The sequence below is a fragment of the Lynx canadensis genome, chromosome A1 (assembly GCF_007474595.2).
Source record: "Lynx canadensis isolate LIC74 chromosome A1, mLynCan4.pri.v2, whole genome shotgun sequence".
Lineage (NCBI taxonomy): Eukaryota > Metazoa > Chordata > Mammalia > Carnivora > Felidae > Lynx > Lynx canadensis.
This window is the reverse complement of record NC_044303.2, coordinates 108,204,418-108,226,821: the sequence shown is the minus strand read 5'-3', so window position 1 is coordinate 108,226,821 and position 22,404 is coordinate 108,204,418. Positions and strand designations below refer to the sequence as shown.

General features: G+C 35.7%; 1 protein-coding gene across 3 annotated transcripts in view; it reads right to left on the bottom strand.

Moving 5' to 3' along the window:
* The window catches only part of LYRM7 (LYR motif containing 7), a 222,989-nt gene that overhangs the window by 1,540 nt on the left and 199,045 nt on the right, over positions 1–22,404 (bottom strand). For all 3 annotated transcript variants that reach the window (XM_032592779.1, XM_032592783.1, XM_030317479.1), the window contains 3 exons: positions 16,659–16,731; positions 15,105–15,175; positions 10,352–10,433 (listed from right to left, as the gene is read on the bottom strand). In XM_032592779.1, coding sequence (XP_032448670.1) covers positions 10,352–10,433; positions 15,105–15,175; positions 16,659–16,731 — 226 coding nt within the window. The remainder of the gene's footprint in view (positions 1–10,351; positions 10,434–15,104; positions 15,176–16,658; positions 16,732–22,404) is intronic.

Sequence of the window (22,404 nt, the reverse complement as noted above, 5' to 3'; positions counted from 1 at the left end):
ATTATCAACTGAACCTTTTATCATTTATTAAATATAACTAATTACGTGAACAGAATTAGGCTAAAGCAGATTATCACCTATCTGATGACAGATTACTGATAATTAAAATAATCAACAGGAAATTTGTTTAAATGCCTATTATATAAAAAGCAAGACTGTTTCTCTAATTTAAAGATCCTAAATTTTACAGAATAGTAGTTCTCACATGGGGGTGTTTTGGGTGGTCACACCAACTGAAGAACGCTGCCTGCATTTAGTGGGTAGGAGCCAGGGATGTATGGGACAATTTGGTGCAGTGAAGAACTATCCTGTTGAAAATGTCAACAGTTCCCCACTGAGAAACACAGTTAAACAACAACAACAAAAAATATGAGTCTTCAGTAACATATCTTGCTGAAGGTCAACTGAGATCCATAATTTTGAGATCATTGATTTTCCCTTTTTTTCCCTGAGGAGGTTAATTCAGGTATCATGATAAAAAAAATGCTCACATCACTTTCTATGAAATAACTTGGGTATACTCTGTAAGGGGCCTACTCTGTCAGGGGCCCCTGGGTGGCTCAGTACGTTGAGTGTCCAACCCTTGATTTCAGCTCAGGTCATGATCCCAGGGTCATGGAATGGAGCCCTGCATCAGACTCCAAGCTGAGTGTGGAGGCTGCTTAAAACTTGTCTCTCTCTCTCTCTCTCTCTCTCTTCTCTCTTCTCTCTCTCTCTCTCTCTCTCTCTCTCCCCCTCTCTCTCCTCTCTCTCCTCTCTCTCCCCTCTCTCCCTCTCTCTCTCTCTCTCGGGGCACCTGGGTAGCTCAGCTGGTTAAGCGTCTGACTTCAGCTCAGGTTATGATCTCGCAGTTTGTGAGTTCAAGCCTCGTGTTTGGCTCTGTGGTGTCAGCATGGAGCCTGGAGCCTGCTTCAGATTGTGTCTCCCTCTGTATCCGCCTCTCCCCTGCTCATGCTCTCTTTCTCTCTCTCTCTCAAAAATAAACAAATGTTAAAAAAATTTTTGAAAGAATTCTCTCTCCCCCTCTGCCCCTCTCCCCCACTCGTGCTCTCTGTCTTTGTCTCTCTCTCAAAAAAAAATCATGGTCATGAAAGAAAGAAAGATTGAGGAATTGCTTCAGATTAAGAAAGACTAAAAAACATGGTGACTAAATGCTATTTGTGTGATCCTCAATGGATCCTAGACCAGAAGGAAAATTTTTTTCTTCTGCTATGGAAGACAAGTTAGGACAATGAAAACATGCAAATGATACAGTTGTATCAATGTTAATATTGTGGTTTTGATAATTATACTGTGGTTTTATAAAAGAATCTCCTTGCAAGTTTAGCAAATATATATGAAAGTATTTTTAAGAAATACACTTTTTCTCGAAATATAATCTTAGAGGGCTATCATGATTTTAAAAATGATCATTTGGGGGTAAAGAGGCATTATGTCTGCAATGTACTGTCAGAACATCCAGGAAAAAAAATGAGGGAGGAATAATAAAGCAAATGTGGTAAATGTTAGCATTTGTGAAATTTCAGTAAAGGAAGTATCCATACCCTTCAACTTCTCTTGCATCTTTTCTGTAAATTTGAATTACTAAAAAAAAAAAATTTCTAAAAGGTGTCACTAAAATAAATTTAATTCGAAAGGAAAATATAACTGATCTAACTAAAAATAATGTTCTTATGAGCCAGGTCTTAAATGTGGCTTACTGAAATGAAAACCAGTTAAATAAATATTTTATATCTCATCTGCTTTTACCAAATCTTGGGAGATATCACCAGAGAGCAAATTATAGATTAGGTTTTAACTTAGTAACAATGGCAATAAATTGTTTCACTTATCAAACATATATGTGCCTATTTTATGCTGAACATTACATCATGAAATGAAGATGCAGAGATGAATATATAATAGTCTTTTCAGGACAGCATGGTAACAATAGTTAATAATACTGTATTTGAAAGCTACTAAGAGTACATCTTAAAAGTCCTTATCTCAAGAAAAACAATTTGTAACTATGTAGAGGACAGACATTAATTAGACTTATTGTGGTGGTCATTTTGCCATATGTACAAATATGGAATCATGTTGTAGAAATGAAACTAATAATGTTATATGTCAATTATATTTCAATTTAAAAAAAAAGCCTATTCGGCTTCAAAGAGTCTACAGTCTGGTGGAAAAGACATTAACCAAAAGTACAACAAACAGTAGTTTAAAAAAGTAAGAGATTTAATTTTCTCACATATCAAGAAATATGAATTAAGGCAGTCCTAGGCTACTACGGGTCTTTACTACCACTAAGAAGCCAGGCTCTTTTTACATTCCTGTTGTGCTATCCTTCATGCGTGGTTTTTGTCTTTACTGCTGCTGTGACATCACATCTGCTCTCCAGGCAAGGAGAAGGGAAAAGGGCAAAAGGTGAGTGCTAGGTTGGTTTATGACTTTTTAACAGGAAAACAATAGCTTTCTTGCAAGCAACATCCAGTACACAACTGCTTATGTTGGCCAGAAAGGTGTCCTGTCGCCTGAGAAATAACCTTTTTTTTTTTTTGGCTTGGCACACTGCACCCTGAACAAAAGTTTTCAGCCAGTAAGAAGGAATGGATAGTGAATACAAGTGGTCCACCCTCCTGTCTACACAACATGAATATATACCCTTTGGTGCATACACAGAATATATCAATTTACAACCCCCAAAGTCTTATCCACCAGGTTTAAATCAAGTATTTCTGGCTGATGTGCTAGTCTTTCCCTTAGGTCTACCCAGGGCTCACATGGTAGTATAGACACAGCAATGAAAAACTGGAATAGGAAACACAGCAGTCACTGTACCACAGCAAATCCTAAATCCTGCTGGACAGGAAGAGCAAGGACTTCTTGCTTTTGCCAAGCGATATATTCCCTAGTTAGCCAATCTGGCAGCACCTATCCTGTTTTGTGGGAGACTAAAAGACCTTCTCCTGTCCTCTCTTCTTCAAGGCTCCTGGTTCTGTATGCTAGGGGCATCCTTGTCCAGAGGTGGGATACTGGGGAAGATCCTCTTCGTTGAGACTGTGAAGCTTTCACAGTCCACTTGCTATTGATATGTGTTCAAGGGTCCAGGGATGGCCTTAAGAGTTGAAGTGAGCTAGCCAGACTTGGGGTTTCTTGGCAATATAATTCATTTAAAAACTTTATAAGCTCCAAATTTATTTTTTTTTTCTAGTCATTTCCATGTATAGGTAGTCATAGGTTTTTAAGCATGAAGATTTTCATTCTTTGGTAATGGCCTCTACGTTCTGCCCATTCCCCAATCCTTAGATTAATGCATATTTCTTAAAGTAATGAAAAACTATAGGCTCCAGTGAGTAAATGCACTGTATATCTGATCTTTGCCTGACAAATGAGAATGGCTTGAGGCAAGGATCTTATTTCATGTCAGAACTCAAAAGCCCCGGCTTGTATTGGCTATAGTGTTAGTAGGTAAGAGCAATTCTCATCTTCAACACTGCAAGACTCTAAATCTAAAGTATAGGATTCTCCATCAGGACACAGACAGAAAAGTGCCCTTAGCAAAACAGTACTTCCTTCCATCTTTGCTTGGTAGCAACTAGCTTAATCTGCATTCATTCTCTTTTTCAATATTCTGCTGAAAGCAGGAAGATATAACCAGAACACCATGACATTCTGGTTATTTCTCTTATTCCTATAGCTTCAGCTGGTACTTGGTGTGTTTCAAGAAACACTACGAGGCACTTACCTCATGTTTCATCACTACACAACAAGGGCCACCAGCCTTGAAGACTGTAAAGGTGAGATCCATAACAGTCATATCCACCTGTGTCTTTGCCTTCCATTCAACTAATCGCACAGCACCTCACTTTTGGTAACAACTTCTGTTGTTCTTAGTCAAAAGTAACAGAAGCTGACTCTGGCTGATTAAGCAGAAAAGGCATTTAATAAAAAGGTTTTTGGTCTAACTCATGCATTATTGTAAGGGCTTAAGAATCAGGCATGCTTAAGGCTAAGCTTCCAGGAACAATGTACAAATCCATACCACAAAACTGGCTTGATGATGAAAACTGCTGCTGCCTGTTGGCCCCTACAAGAAACTGCCATCACTTCTATCACCATGGAACAAAAGATGCTACATTTCAGATGCTACTGGAAACTAAATTTTACTACATTTGCTTCTGCCACCACACCAGTGCCACTTGTGAATCAGTAAATTGACTCTGACATTACTGCCAGCAAAACAGATTGTATGCCAACCATCTTTTCTCAAGTTCATTTCTGGGTATGAGTGAATGTACTGCACCTATGTCAAAATCCATGCCTGAAGTTTATTTTTTTTTAACATCTATTTATTTACTTATTTATTTTTATTTTTTTTTTCAACGTTTATTTATTTTTGGGACAGAGAGAGACAGAGCATGAACGGGGGAGGGGCAGAGAGAGAGGGAGACACAGAATCGGAAACAGGCTCCAGGCTCTGAGCCATCAGCCCAGAGCCTGACGCGGGGCTCGAACTCACGGACCGCGAGATCGTGACCTGGCTGAAGTCGGATGCTTAACCGACTGCGCCACCCAGGCGCCCAACATCTATTTATTTTTAAGAGAGACAGAGCACGAGTGGGGAAGGGCAGAGAGAGAGGGAGACACAGAATCCGAAGCAGCTCTAAGCTGTCAGCATACAACCTGAGGCTCAAACCCACAAGCTATGAGATCATGACCTGAGCTAAAGTCAGATGCTTAACCGACTGAGCCACCCAGGTGCCCTTCCATGCCTGAACTTTAAAGAAAACCAAGGAACTGAATTTTCCAGATTCTTATAAAAAATTTTTTTTAATGTTTATTTATTTTTCAGAGACAGAGAGAGAGAATATGAGTAAGAGAGGAGCAGAGAGAGAGGGAGATACAGAATTTGAAGCAGGCTCCAGCCTCCAAGCTGTTAGCATAAAGCCCAACATAGGGCCCAAATCCACGAACCATGAAATCATGACCTGAGCCAAAGTCGGCCACTTAAATGACTGAGCCATCCAGGAGCCCCTGAATTTTCTAGATTCTATAATGGAAATTTAGAACTCACTGAGATGGAAATTTCTGAAACAAAATGAGCAATTCAGAAAGTGGTAAATAACCAGAAAACCTGTCAAATATTCATTACTCAATCCCTTAACCCAATTCACCTTATTAGGTAATCTTTGGAATCAAAAGGTGCCCTACAATAGAATTTTTCTAAAGTAACTGCTAGCACTTTCATTAGGACAAACATATAAGAGGCAGATTTACATGCTGTATACTATTTTTCACTGTAATGTTTCTTTACTGATTATAAAATCCTTGACTTTGTTCTCTATGTTAGATATCAATGTGCCATAACAACATTAAGTTTATTGAAGTTGTCAGATCTTGAAAAAGAACTACATCGAGATCATGATTTATTTCCTGTACTTTAGAGGTCCCTAAAAACCTTATTATGGTCATATGAAATTTATCAGTTAAAGAGTAATTTCTTTTTTTTAATGTTTTATTTATTGAGAGGGAGAGAGCACAAGTGGGGAAGGGCAGAAAGAGAGAGGGACAGAGGATCCAAAGTGGGCTATGCACTGAAAGCAGCAAGCCTAATGTGGGGCTTGAACTCATTAACCATGAGATCATGACCTGAGCCAAAGTGAGACACTGACTGAGTCACACAGGTGCCCCCAAAAAAGTAATTTCTTTTTTTTTTAATCACTTTATTTTATTTTTTTTTTGAGAGAGAGAGGGTGCAAGTGAGGGAGGGGCAGAGAGAGAGAGAGAGACAATCCCACAATGGGCAGAGAGAGAGAAAGGGAGAGAGAGAGAGAGAGAGAGAGAGAGAGAGAGAGAGAGAAGTGGAGCTCACCCAAAGTAGGGCAGAACCTCACTTTAAGAGGAGCTCAAGCTCACTTGTTGCAGGACTTGAACTCATGAACTGTGTCAGATGCTTAACTGACTGAGCCTCCCAGATATCCCCAAAACAATAATTTCTTAAAATAAAATCCTTTAACTTATTTATGGCCCAAATAAAAATTTAGGTCAAGATTAAAAATAAATAAATAAGTAAATGAAACAAAAGAGGAAGGAATACTTTCAAACTCATTTTATGAAGCCAGCATTACTCTGATACCAAAACTAGACAAGGACACTACAAGAAAAGAAAATCAGAGGTCAATATCCTTGAGGAAAACAGATGCAAAATCCTCAACGAAATATTAGCAAATCAAATTCAACAACACATGAAAAGAATCATGTATCAAGTGGATCAAGCAGAATTTGACAATCAAGTGGAATTTATACCAGGGATGCAAAGATAGTTCAACATCTGCAAAATACTGTGATACACCACATTAACAAAATGAGGGATAAAAAAGAATCATAGAATCAATGCAAAAGATGCAGAAAAAGGATTCAACAAAATTCAACATGCAGTCATGATTAAAAACTCTCAGCAAAACTGCTGTAGTGGAAACACACCCCAACATAATAAAAGTCACATAGGACAAGCCCATAACATCATAGTCAATGGCAAAAAACAGAAAGCTCTTCCTCTAAGATCATGAACAAGACAAAGTTGCCTATTCCCACTGCGTCTGTTCAACACAGTACTTTTTAGCCAAGTAGCAGAATTTTAATTCATTTCTATATACCAGTACAAACACTGCTAAAATTTGTGAAGATATTTGCTTAAAATAACTTTAAAGTAGATTAAATAATCCAATTTGTTATATCTTGGACACAGGCACAAAGTAGGAAAAAGAGACCCATATATCTAATAGAAAGAATGATGAGGCCATTCTTAAGGTAATATAGCACTATATACTAATTACCATGAAAGGCTCAAAAATTTCAATCTTGTGGGAAAATTAAATTATAAAGAAAACCAAAAGATCAAAAGAAATTTAAACCAGTATTATCACATCTAAAACCAGGCATGTGAAATATATCCAATTTAAATGTTTGAAATAACTTAATTTTTATTCATATAAATAAATATTATTTTATTCAAATAACAACATTTAGAAGGGACTACCTGTATAAAATGTTGCCTATACTACACAAAAGCTCTAAAGATCATTATTAAGATTAAAGGTAATGATTAAAATTTGCAATTTAGAGTAATGCAAATTTTATGTTTTGCATTTTTTTTTTACTATGTTTACTGCCCTTATGAATACAACTCAGATCTAATAATTTCTGATAAATCCTCATGAACTTAAAAATAACTTTAAAGCTTTATAGGGCTTAAATTACTAAATACCAAGACTTACTATGAGACTGTAATAATCAAGACATTAAAGCATATGATGGATCGATACAAAAACTAATTGCAGAGATTATGAAGTTCAGAAACAATTGAAAGCATATATAGTCATTTTATTTTATAACAAAAGTAACCCTGCAGTACAGTGGGAAAAAGTGGTCTTCTCTATAAATGCTCGATCAATTGGACATTCACATGTAAAAACATTGTGACAAACACCAAATGATTTCACTTCTATGTAAACCAAACCAAACCAAACCAAACCAAACCAAACCAAACCAAACCAAACCAAACCAAAAACACACAGCAATGAACAAAAAAAGCATAAAGAGACCTATAAATACAGAGAACAAACCGGTGGTTGCCAGAAAGGAGAGTGGTGGGGAAATGGGCAACAAGGGGTGAAAGGGAATGGGAGGTACAGGCTTCTAGATATGGAGTAAGTCACAAGGATAAAAGGTAAATAATAGGGAATATAGTCAATGGTAGTGTAATAGTGTGTTGTGATGAATGGTTGCTACATTGGGGTTAGCATAGCATGGACAGTTATCAAATCACTATGTTGTAAACCGGAAACTAACATTGTGTCAACTATACTTCAACTAAAAAAAAATCTTGACCCCCTAGCTCATACCATATACAAAACCCAACTCCAGGTGATATAAACAACCAAATGGAAAAGATCAAACATTAAAGCTTTTGGAAGAAAGCATAGGAATATCTCTTCATGACCTTGCTTGAGACACACAAAGTTTTTTTTAAACAGGACAGAAAAGTATCAACCATAAATGAAAAAATAGACAAACTGGATTATATTAAAATTACGAACTTCTCATCAAAAGGCAACATTACCAAAACCAAAGGCAAGCCATTAAGTAAAAGATTCTTGTAATACATAGATCTAAAAATGTATATTCAGAATATACAAAGAATTCCTTCAAATCAGTAATAAAAAAGCAGCTAACCCCTTGGAAAAAGGGGGAAAAGACTTGACCAGTCACTTCATAAAAGAATATCCAACTGGCCACTTAACAACTGAAAGGGTGCTAGTACTTTATTAGTCACCAAAGAAACGCAAATTAAAATCACAATGCAAATACCATAACACAATCACCAGAAAGGGTGCTTAAAGAGGTGCAGATTACCAAATGTTGGTGAGGATATGAAGCACCCTGAGGTCCCAGACACTGCTGCTGGAAGTATAAATTAGCCTAACTAATTTGGAAAACTGGTTAGGAGTATCATACATTCATATTTTCCTTAAAATATAACGTTTTCTTTTCTCAAGCTTACTTTATTGTAAGACCATAGTATATGATACTATAACATATGTGTTTATGTTATCGGTAAGGCTTCTTATTAACAGCATGCTATTAGTAGTTAAGGTTTTGGGTAGTCAAAAGTTACACATGAATTTTCTAATGTAGTCAGCACCCCTACCCCTGCACTGCTCAAGGGTCAACTATGTATATGTGTGTGTGTGAGTGTGGTGTTGGTGTGTGTGTGTGTGTGCGTGTGTATACCCACACACACATAAATTTTTCATATATTTATAAATTTTGAACTAAAAGGCACATCCAATTATGTTCAAGGAATCAATAGTCATTACACATTAAGAATTAGAAACAACACAAATGAACAACAGCATGGATAAACTGTGATATGTTCCAACAGTATTCATAGAAATGTTATACACAACAAAATAGATTAATCTCACAAATGCAATGTTGAAAAAAGCCAGACAAAATAGCAATCCTTTATGATTCCATTTATATAAAGTTCAAACATTTTATTTTACTAAATTAAAAATCTATAGTATTAATAGTAAGGATAGTGGTTAGCTTATTAGAAGCGGGTATCTGGAAGGGACATGAGGAGTTAGGGGACTACGGTAATATTATGAAATAGCTTACTTTGTATGGTGATTACATGGTTATTTTACTCTGTGAAAATTCCCTGGCTGTATATTTATAATTGAGCACTTTTCTGATTGTATGTTATACTTTGAGATTACTTAAGAAAAAAGAAAGAAAGAAAGAAAAAGAAACCTTGGGACACCTGGGTGGCTCAGTCAATTTAGGATCTGACTCTTGATTTTGGCTCAGGTCATGATCCCAAGGCCAAGGGAGCAAGACCTGTGTTTGGCTCCACACTGAGTGTGGAGCTTGCTTAAGATACTCTCTCTCTTCCCTGCTCTGCCCCTCTCCCTTTTTTTTTTTCAATTAAAGAAAAAGAAAACATTTTCAAAAATTTGAATGTCATCTTTTGTTGTTGTTGTTGTTGTTGTTGTCGTCGTCCTCAAAGATATTTTAGGGAATGAGAACAAAATATAATGTGAAATGAAAATTCTGCTGAAGCCCTATGAGGTATCTGGAAGTATAATGGAGGATCCTCAACTGTATTTCCATTTTCTATAATACCAACTCTTCTAAATTAAAATAACTCTAACCAAAGAATAAAAGATAAACAGTCTAAGTAGGTTTTAACTGATAATACAATTGTTAAGAACATCAAATAAATATGATGAAAAAATAGTCATACTGTTTTTGTAACTATAGTTCTATAATATAACCAGTAGTTAAGATTAAACAGAAAAAATAAATTTAAAAAAGAAAAAGAAAAAAAAATCTGGTAAAATAAAGTTTCATAATCTGGCATTTTAAATGGTAGCCTTACAAATATATACAGGATAGGAGCACCTGGGTGGCTCAGTTCGTAAGCTTCCGACTTCGGCTCAGGTCATGATCTCGTGGTTTGTGAATTCGAGCCCCATGTCAGGCTCTGACATGGGCTGACAGCTTGGAACCTGGAGCCTGCTTTGGATTCTGTCTCTCCCTCTCTTTCTGCCCCTACCTCACTCACACTCTGTCTCTCTTTCTCTCTCTCAAAATAATAATAATAATAATAATAAACATGAAAAAAAAATTTAAAAAAATTAAAAAGAAAACAAAATTTATAAAAAACAAATGTATACAGGATATACCACATTGTCTGGCAAAATCAAGTTGCTTTATTATTAAGCATTAAAAGCACTGCAACTGCTCAATAGTTTAAAACACATAGAAGTCAGAAAATATTTTTAATTTTACTTACTCAATGTATTGTGGTCTGTATGAATACCTTGTACAACAGATGTTCTGAGTAACAATTCAACGTCGGAACCTATTTTTATTAGCTGTTAAGAAAACCAAACATAATAAATTCTCTGGGTGTTTTTTTTTTCCAATGGTCCATATAGAATGCAATGATTTTGAAAACTGTAGGTATACTGTTTAGTTGTTTTTAGGTAATACTGCCTTTAACTTTTTAAAACTATTCCAAGCGTAGAGAATATAGACATGTGTGTACTTTGAACTTTTATCCATCCATTCCAAATTTTGTTCCAAAATAGATTATTTTTTCTTGAATGTGTATTTTATATGTTAAAAATGCTGTTTTGGGGGGCACCTCGGTGGCTCAGTTGGTTGAGCCCTTGGCTCTTCATTTCGGCTTACGTCATGATCACATGGTCATGAGACTGAGCCACATCAGGCTCCACTAACAGTGTGGAGCCTGCTTAATTTTCTCTATTCCCCTCTGCCCCTCTCCCCTGCTTTCTCTCTAAAATAAAATTAAAATAAATTTTTTTTAAAAAAGCTGTTTTGGGGCGCCTGGGTGGCTCAGTCGGTTGAGCGTCCGACTTCAGCTCAGGTCACGATCACGCAGTCCATGAGTTCGAGCCCTGCGTCAGGCTCTGGGCTGATGGCTCAGAGCCTGGAGCCTGCTTCCGATTCTGTGTCTCCCTCTCTCTCTGCCCCTCCCCCATTCATGCTCTATCTCTCTCTGTCTCAAAAATAAATAAATGTTAAAAAAAAATTTTTTTTAAATAAAAAAGCTGTTTTTGGGGTGCCTGGGCGGCTTAGTCTGTTAAGCATCCAACTTTTGATTTCAGCTCAGGTCATGATCTTACAGTTCATGGGATTGAGCCTGGCATCAGGCTCTGCTCTGCAGAGCCTGTGTGGGATTCTCTCTCACCCTCTCTTGCTCTCAAAATAAATAAACTTAAATAAAAGAGTAAATGCTGTGTTCTTCAGGAGACGGCTGAGTCTTTCTTTTATAGAGTTGGATGTACTATAAAACTAGAAATGATACTGAATTAGAAGTCAGAATACTTGGATTCCAAATCTGGCTCTATCATTAAGTATTAGGCCTTGAGTTAATAACCTACTCTGAGTTTCAGAATTTATCATAAGCAAAATGAAGAAATGGACTAGAACAATGATTTGTAAAGTCGTGGACCCTTAAGGTACCTTGAAAGTCTTTCAGATACCATGAAGTCAAAATGATTTTCATGACACTAGAGCTTTCTGCATTGTTTGAGTTATAGCAAAAGTAGAGTTTTCTCCATGGACTACCATTTTGACCTGAATGAACCACAGACAGACAAACTATGATTATTCAGACTTGGGTATTTGGAAAACATTTTCTTGAAAATGAGTAAGTGGACTCTATTTTATTTGCTGACAATGACAAAATTCAAATTTTCAAGAACAAATTAGAATTCTAGGGAAATTGTATCTGCCACCATGAGCTTGATAGTTTCCCAATACTTAGAAATTTTACTTATGAGATGGATATTAACATTAATAAATATAATTTTAAAACATTACATACTGAACTATGTCAACATTTGGAAGGTATGCATTACTTAGTGAACCTGTATTTTCCAAGTCAATGGTGCATGATGTTACAAAATCATGCATGGGTAAAAGATCCATTCCAAGAGAAAGACATATTAAATATAGTGGTCTACTAAATCAAGACTTGAGGCCACGCTGGAGAAGAATATCCTAGGAAGAAGCAAAAGCATAAATGCCTTAAGACAGGAAAGTTCTTGGTGAATTCCAGTGCTCTCAAAGAACACACTGAGACTGGAAGAGTAGGAGAGAGAGGGTGAGCTGAAGTGGGGAGTTAACAGGAGTCAGATGATACAGTCTTACAGGCCATGGTAAGGACTTTAGTTTTTACTTTGGGATGAGAAGCTATGAGGGTTTTTGAGTACAAGAGTGATGAGATACACCTTTATATATTTTAAAAGGCTCAATCTGGGGCACCTGAGTAGTTCAGTTAGTTAAGTATCCGACTCTGATCTCAGCTCAGGTCTTGATCTCAGGGTCATGAATTCCAGCCCCATGTTGGGCTCTACACTGGGTGTGAAGTCTACTTAATAAAAAAAATAAAATAAAATAAAAATAAATAAAAATAAAACAATCTTCTTTTAAAAGTGTTGAGGAATAGGCTCTAGGGAGTTAGGGTGAAAGCAGGGATACCTACTAGGAGGCTTTTGTAATAATCCAGTGAGAGATGATGGTGGCTTGAACTAGGAGGTAATGATGGGGAGAACGAGAAGTGGTAAAATTCTGGATGTATTTTGAAGGTTAAGCCAACAAAAGTGGCTGACAGGTTGGATATAAGCGTGAAAGAAAGCAATCAAGAAAGAGGTTGACCAAGGTTTTTGGTCTGAGCATTAAAAGGAGGGAGCTGCCATTAACGGATACGGAGAAGGATGTGTTAGAGCAAACACTCACCTCTCAAAAACCTGAGAAGGGACCTGGCAAGAGAAAGGAAAAATATGGGTGTTCTCATCTACTGGAGGTGCATAAACTGAGTTGAATCATAGGTCTAATGCTGGAAACAAAGTTAGATGAGGAACAGGGATATGGGGATATCAGAGAGGATGAGCAAGAGGTGGTCCGTACAAATCCAGGAGCCAAAAAAAAAAAAAAAAAAAGCATCTACTTATCTACCTACTTCTCTCCACCCATTGGTCTAACAGGTAACAGAGTTCCACAGTGCAACTAACCTTTAAAGAAATTTACAAACTGTTGAGGTGTAGTATCAAAGAATATTCAATTTATTTGAAAACGTTACTCTGTACTCTGACACCTTTCCAACTACACATCTGTGTAAGGCTGAATTTTCTTCATATATTTCTTTTTATGTTTATTCATTTTTGAGAGAGAGAGAGCATGAGCACAGGGGAGGGGCAGAGAGAGAGGGAGACAGAAGATCTGAAGCAGGCTCTGTGCTGACAGCAAAGAGTCCGATGTGAGGCTTAAACTCACAAACTGTGAGATCATGAGGTGAGCTGAAGTCCGATGCTTAACTGACTGAGCCACCCAGGTGCCCCTTCATATATTTCAACCTAAAAAACACTGCACCGGACTGAATGAGGAAGCAGATATGAGAATTTAGCTGACTGCTATTAAGCCAGACTTTAAAGAGATTTGCAAAATATAAAACAATATTCTCACTAAATTTTTTGAAAATATGGTTATTTTCCATAAACAGTATATCTGTTAATGTGTAATGAGCTTATTTTTAGACAATAAATATATATTTCAAAAATTTCTCAGTTTTAATTTCTATTATGGTAAATAGTGAAAGAGACACCACATGAACAGCACTTTGGGGTCCTCAACTTTTAAGAAAGTAAAAGGGTCTTGAGATCAAAGAGTTGAGAACTGCTGGTGTAAAGGATGCATAAAATTCCTTTTGGCATCAAGATTTCATTAATGCTCTAATACACAACAATGTGATAATCTAAGAACAACTAAATATTTAACAGATGCAGAATTACAAAACATACAAAATATATATTTGTATATAACAAATATCTAATTTCTATACTGCTTAATGCTAAATTGGTGCTTCACAAGTAAAATAAATTTAGAAGACTGTAGTTCATCTCCCAGTTGACATAAACAAACTTCAATTTAAAATTTTTTTACCATGATTTCAAAATTAAAAAACAATTATCACATTCTTAGTAATCAGTCTACTGAATAGCAAATGGTACAAACTTTTGTATACATCCATTACCCTCTCTTCAAGTCATCACTTATGATGTCATCTTAACTTCTGCCATGAAAAAAATTACAAAGTCCCTGTTTGCCCTATCAAATGGCTAAGTGAAATATTTCCCTTTATATTACAGGGATAGAAATACTCAAGCTACCTAATTTTGTCTCATTAATTTGATCATTATAGATATTTACTATTCTAAAAATAGTATTTTTCTCTACTGAAAATAAATGCATTTTAAGTAAAAAAAAAAAAAAAAAAGTTAACAGGTAGATTTTATTAAACCAAACCAATTCTTGGAATTATAACTGCCCTGCAAATAATTTTCCATTTTTTTGTTTTCTTCCTAAGGGTTCTTTCCCTACATTTATACAAAATGAGATAAAGAAATACTTGGGAAGTTAAAAACAGAGACAATATGTATGTATATGCAATATGAGTTTAAACAATAAACAAATCATTGTGCATTTTTTAAAATGAATATGTACTGGGAGTATTAGGAAGTCCATAGATTAGTGTCAGTAGACGGACTGTCTTCAACTAGAACAAGTGACTAAAAGGCAAAACAAGAAGAGTTCACAAACTGGCTGATTAACTTTCACTGCCAAGACAGGAATTAAAAAAAAAAAAAGCCTCTAGTTGAGCTAAATGAATAGAGAAGTTCTATCTGCAGTTTTAATATTTATTCTCCTTAGTTTCAGTCACTCGCCTTAGGTGAAGATAGAATTTCTGTGGGTTTCTGGATTGGTTCAGCTGCTCTTGCTCTGACCATAGCTACATCCATGTTCTTTTCAGCCAGAAACTTGCTGTCTTAGGGGTGTAGGCAGATGAGCGTGAAGAGGTGAGCCATACCAAACAAGTAAACTATAGACATAGTTGTGATGCCTTTAACTATCAAGTAATAATTTTTATTTCATATAACCCCTCTATTTTCATCATTTTCTCTAGTGGCTAAGAAAATGTATAAAGGCTTTGTCATAAATGAAAGACGCAATTACTGTACCTCTTCTATTTTCTTGGGAGAAGTTTCACTTTTATTACTTTTGAATTCTTCATTTATCTTTATTCTGGCTGCTAGAGAAAGAAAAATATATATACAATTATTTCTTTTCTAATTTATAATTCCTGCCCCAAGAATTTATAGGTTATTCATTATGAATGACTACTTCTCTAGTAGTCGAGATAGTTTTGCCTCATGTAAAACAAATGATAAAAAAACCAAGATATTTATTAAACAAGTGTCTTGGAGAGCTTTTGACAGGCTGGCAAATTTCTAATTAAACTGAATACATTCTTAAGGCTCTAATGTTTTTGTTTTCTGCTTTTTACTTCCAGTTTCACTTGTGTACCTCCAGCTACTAGATTCTAATAAATCCCATTTAATGCTTTTTTTCATAAATCTAAAAATTACAATTAAAATGCTTTAAAATGGCAAAACCCAATATATACAAGCATGTTAAACCACACACACACACACAGACAAAGACATAGGAACAAAATATATATATAAGTGTCTTGGCTAACATGTAAAGTGAGTGATAAACCTTTTGTTCATGTACACCACTGACACTTGGCATTATTATAGCACAATTTAGTCTAATCTAACAACTGCCTTATTGATGCTGTGAACATTGAATAGAGCAACCCATGTAAAGTGCTTAGTAATTATGTAAGGCTAACTGTTCTTATGTCACTTGAAAACACTTAAAGTAACAAAAATATGCTGCTGATGGAGAATAGCCAGAAAAGCTGCTTGATATATTTCGATATGTAAGACGGTGAAGATTTGGGCTTTGCACCCAAACTGCTTAGGCTAAATTCTAATTGTACCTCTCACTAAATACGATGTGGGAGAAATTCTTTCACATTTTGTCAATTTTGTCATCTGAAGAAAACAGAAATTATAATAGTAACTCACAGGGATGTAGGATTAAATGAATTTGGTAAAGTATATACAAAATGAAGTATACACTTTAATATTCAAGAAATTATTTTTGGTGAATTACAAAAACTTGAATTCCTGGGGAAAAGTGAGGACACTATCTAAGTGCCCTCTCAAAGAGTTTTAGAAATATATTAAGATAGATACTGAACATGACCAACATAGAAACTAAGCTTTAGAGCTCTGATTTCCAGATAAGAAGCCACTTAAAACAGTGAAATACTAAATTATAATAGTTTGGGATAGGTTCTCTTTCAGCACTACTATCACTTTGAGCATGAAACAAGGCATTAACTATATGGTAGTATCTGGTCCAAGAGTGTGAAAATGGGATTATATAATAGAGGAGTAAGTTTAATGGCTCGAACATAAAGCAAACAAAGGATCACATTGAAATTCTGATTTTTTGTAAGAACTTGATCTTTAAAAATTTTTTAAGAAGATACGCCTCAAAGAAGTGTAATGTAAACTAATCTTTACAAAACATAACAACATTAGGGGAGAGATAGTGAAGATCACTCTCTAAGACGGGTCTTGACCATACAAGTTTTCTTGGATATATTAGTAGCCATGTGAAGAATGCACTTACTCCAAAGGAGCAAAAAGTAAACCTACCTTCTAACGCTCTGGTATCATTTTTAAAAACCTGTTGTCTGGTCCTATGTAATGTTTTAAAGAGCTGTAAAACCTGTAAAAGAAAAAAAAATTAGAATTCAGATCTCAAAAGAAAAAAAATTCACATTTTATATAATTACAAGGATTCAACAGCATTTCTTTCCTGTTTGTTACTTAGACTATTTTTCTTTAATTTTTTAAAAATGTTTTTATTTATTTTTGAGACAGAGGGAGACAGAGCAGGAGCAGGGGAAGGGCAGAGAGAGAGGGAGACAGACTTTGAAGCAGGCTCCAGGCTCTGAGCTGTCAGCACAGAGCCCAACGTGGGGCTCGAACTCAAAGACTACGAGATCATGACCTGAGCTGAAGTCAGACGCTTAACTGACTGAGCCACCCAGGCGCCCCTATATTTCAAAGTAGCTGGTGAAAATGAGGGTTTGCCAAAATAACTTTCCCTTCATTATTTATCTTTAAATAAAAAAAAAATAGCTTTATTTAAAAAATAATACCAAGTTCTTGGAAAAAACAAGGGATGGTCAAAAAGTTAATAATCCCCCTGTCAAAACCAGTATACTATCAACTACTAACAAACTTTGTCAGTCTGGTTTGTACTCTCACTTTTCTTAACATATTGAGGACTTCATCTGTTCTTAAAGTTTTACACACACATACACAAACTCATGAACCTGGTATATATCTTAAGAGACCAAGAAGCAAGATGTTACAGATAATTTAACAAAGTGTGATTGTGATTTCCCAAAAGAGAAGCAGAATACTGAGACTAATGAATATTCTAAGGCTATGTTAAAGAAATAGAGAACAAAGCCTGACATTTGGGTAGAAGACAGACTATGTAGAGTCTTTAGTGTTAAACTAAGTCTACTTTGCACTTCTCAAATCCAAAAACATACTCAATCCTGTTGCCCCAATATTGCTTTTTCTCCTGTCTTCTTAATTTCAGAGAATAGGAGACACTGAATTTCTCAAGCTTGAAATCTTTAGGTGATTCTTTAAGTCTACATTACTTTTCATGTGGAAACCTTAGGAATGTCTCTCTAATGTTTTCGATATTCTCCATCCCTGAACATTATTCAAGTTCATCCTCTTGTGGTAGAGCATTTGCATTTTTGAAAATGTCTACCTGCCTCTGTAGTTGGGTGATCATTTAGCTTAGACTACTTAACACAGATTTGTCACTCTGCCCCCATTCCCTCCTTTCCTCTAGTTTATTCACTAGACAAAATACCTAATATTTATTTACTGAGTATATCCTGTGTGCTAGGAATGGTTTTAAATATTTACATATATTTACCAAACATCAAAGACAGACACCAAAACAGAAACAAGAAACATGTAGCAAAAAATAAATAAATAAAATAAATAAATAAATAATAAACAAATAATAAATAAATAAATAAAACAAAACAAAAACCAAACCAGCACAATGAACTTACTCAGAAACAAAGTGACTGCAAAGACGTTGTAACAATAAAAAGAAATTATAGTAAATTAACAAAGAAACATTCAGAAAATTCCCAAAAGCTCTCAGATAGCAAATGAGTGATAGCAAATATTAAGTTGAGAAAAACAGTTGAGAAGTAGAATAAAAATTCAGAGGTAGAAACTAAGGGGAGAAAAGAAAGAAAATTAAGAGCATAATCTAGATGAACCAACAATTACATTAATAGGATTTCCAACAAGAAGGAAGAGAGAAAACAGACAAAGGAAACTAAAAGGGGGAGAAAATTAAGAAAATATCACCAACTAAGTCACTTGAGATACTAGATTGATAAAGTTTCACCAAGTACCCAACACAAAACCCATACGATAGGACATCATGATATAAGTTCAGCACAATGCTAAAAAAAAAAAAAAAAGGAAAATCTCAAAGATAAAAAACAACTCACATACAAAAAACAGAAAATCAGACTGGCACTTGACTTCTAAATAACATCATTATGAGAAGACAATGGTTTAAGATTTTCAAGCTTTGAAAAAAAAAAAAAATGTCCAGCTCAAAATACCATACATAGCTAAACTATCACCTAACTACAAAGGCAAACAGACATTTTCAAAAATGCAAATGCTTCACAAGGCGATGAACTACAAAAGAAAAAACATGGGAACCAGTGAGACAGGTGATCCAACACAGAGATGATGGTGGAGGACAAATACATGTCAGCATTTGTGTGCCCACCCTGGAAAAGAGTCTAGACTACAGCCAAGGTTGAACTGCTCTACAAAAGATGTTCCTAGGAAAAAAAATCAAACTGAATTTTGGAAAGATAAGTAGGAAACTAACCAATGATAATAAAAACAAAATTATTAATTTCAAGAAAAACAAAGAATTAGAAAAGAAAGGCAATGTAATCATATATTAGAGGACTCAACTGTGGACAATTTTATACACTCATAGTAATATCAGAAATGAAAACTGATACACCAAAATTTATATAACAAGAAGACTAAGGTATAAGGAGGGAGCTTAGCTTGGTCCTTAACTTCCATTGTTAAAAGTCAGTAAATAATTATCCTCAAAGAGAAAAAAACCCAATGAATAGCAGTTTAAACATGTTATTTAGAAACAAGGAGGTAAATATGAAAATAGCTAAAATGACTAAAAGCACTTATCTCTGGGGAGCAGGAATTGGGAGTATGTAGAAGGAAGGAGACATCTATTAGTTTCTGTGTAACACTATTTGACTTCTTAAACTTTTCACATTGATCACCTTTATAAAAACTAAAAAAAAAAAATTTTTTTAAAAGAGAAAGTGAAAGGACTTTATCAAAAAAGAGTTAAAGACAAGCACACATTGGAGGAAAATATTTACCAACCATATATCTGGTAAGGGGACAGTATCTAGAACATAAAAAGAACTTTCACAACTCAACAATAAAAACACAGACAAAGGATATGAACAGACATTTCTCTAAAGATAGACAAATGGTCATTAAGACCATGAAAAGATGCTTAACATAATCTGGCATCTGGGAAATATAAATGTAAATCTCAGTGAAATACACTTAACCCCAGCAGAATGGCTATTAACGAAAAAGAAAATCAGTAACAAGCATTGCAAGAATGTGCAAAAATTAGAACTCATACATTGTTGGTACGAATGTAAAATGGTGCAGCTGTCTGGAAAATAGTTGGGCAGCTGCTCAAAAAGTTGAACATAAAGTTACCACATTTTCCAGCAATTCCATGCTTAGGTATATATCCAAGAGAAATGAAAACATACCCTTACATAAAAACTTATACATGAACGATTACAGTACCATTATTCACAATAGTCAAAAAAGTAGAAACAACCCAATTTTCTATCAATTCATGAATAGGTAAATAAAATGTGATATACCCATACTGTTATAGCACGAATTGTGCTTCCCCCAAAGGACATGTTGAAGTCCTAGTCCCTAGTACTTGTAAATGTGACTTTATTTGGAAATAGGGTCATTAAAGATATAATTAAGATGAGGTCATTAAAGTGGACTCCACTTTAATGGATACAATATAACTGGTATCCTTAAGAGGAAAATGCCATGTGAACACAGAGACACACACAGACTGCCATATGAAGATGGAGACAAACATTAGAGTGAGGTAAGAGCAAGCCAACAAGCCAACGAACATCAAAGATTGACAGCCACCATCAGAAGCTGGGGAGACTCTACCCAGTTTCAGAGGGAGTATGGCTCTCCTGGCACTTTCATTTCTTTACATTCTCATTTTCATTTCATTTCATTTCTAGCCTCCAGAACTATGAGACAATACACTTCTGTTGCCTTAAGCCACCTAGCCATAGGAAACTAAAACAGATTTTAATACTGGGAAATCGGGTACCACTATAACAAGTACCTAAAAATATGGAAGTGGCTTTGAAATCGAGATGTGTAGAGTCTGAAAGAATTTTGAAGTTGTGACAGTAAAAGCTGAGACTGCCTTGAAAAGATTGTTTGTAGAAATATGGACTTTAAAGGTAATCGAGTATCATAGAAACCTAGGCAGTTTAATATTACAAGAATGGTGGAAGACAAGTTGCATGGGATTGAAGGAAATGTAAAGTTAAGTAAATTTTACATGCTATTTAGGGAAAAAAGAAAGTAATGTCATTAATACAAAAGCCAGTGTCCCTAATTTAAGAACTAGTATACACAAAAATAAATTCAAAATAGATTAAAGACTTAAATGTTAGATATGAAACCATAAAAATCCTATTTGACATTGTCCATTGCAACTTCAAACTAGGTATGTCTATTAGGCAAGGGAAACAAAAGCAAAAATAAACTATTGGGACTACATCAAAATAAAAGGCTTCTGCACAGCAAAGGAAGTCATCCACAAAACTAAAAGGCAACCTCCAGGATGGGAGAAGATATTTGCAAATGACATATCTGATAAAGGGTTAATATCTAAAACATACAAAGAACTTATAAAACTCAATACTCAAAAGATGAATAATCCAATTAAAAAGGGGCAGAAGACATAAATAGACATTTCCAAAAGGCATACAGATCACTAACAGACAAATGAAGGCACTTAACGTCACTCATCATCAGGGAAATACAAATCAAAACCACAACGAGATATGCCCTCACATCTGTCAGAATGGCTCAACTCAAAAACACAAGAAATAACAGGTATTGGCGAGGATGTGGTGAAAGGGGAACCCTCTTGCAGTGTTGTGGGAATGCAAACCGGTGCAACTACTCTTGAGAACTTTATGGAGGTTTCTCAGAAAGTTAAAAATAGAACTGCCCCATGACCCAGCAATTGCACTACTAGGTATTTACTCAGAGAATATGAAAATACTAATTTAAAGGGTTATATGCATCCTGATGTTTATAGTAGCATTATTTACAACAGCAAAATTATGGAAACAGTTCAAGTGTCCATCAAGTGATGAATGGATAAAGAAGATGTGGTAAATATATATACAAAATGGAATACTACTCAGCCATCAAAAAGAATGAAATCTTACCATTTGCAATGACATGGATGGAACTTGAGAGTATTATGCTAAGTGAAATAAGTCAGTCAGAGAAAGACAAATACCATATGATTTCACCCATGGGTGGAATTTAAGAAACAAAATAAATGAGCAAAGGGAAAAAAGAAACGGAGAGAAGCAAACCAAGAAACAGACCCTAAACTATACAGGACAAACTGATGGTTACCAGTGGGGAGGTGGTGGTGCAGGGGGATGGACTATGTAGGTGAGGGGGATTCAGGAGGGCACTGATGATGAGCACCAGGTGTTGTAATACCTGTATTACAGGTATTACCTGTATAACTATACCTAATATTATATTGTATGTTAACTGGACTTTAAATGAAAACTTAAAGGAACTAGTGTAAGGAAAAGAAAATGTCATCAATACTCCCATACCCCAGCTGATATTCCAAAGGGAACCAGTTCCTGTCACCACACTTGCTTGCACCCTGCAAATGCCCAATGTTGTGCTTCTGTGGATCCATCACTCCGGTGCTGCAGGGCCCCTCCCACAGGAGACCACCAAAGGCAAAGCTAGCTAAGCCTACCCCTCCCACCCCTGTGCACGTTGCGGATCCACCCCGGCTAAAACTCCCTTGGCCAGATACCATCGAAGCAGCACCACAAGCCTGGCAGTGCGCAAGAAGCCCAGACAGGGGCCACACCACTCCACAGTGAGTCCTGCCTCTGGGAGAGGAGAAGATAAGGTACACACAAGTCTGACTGTGGCCCCAGCGGTGGGCTGGGGGCAG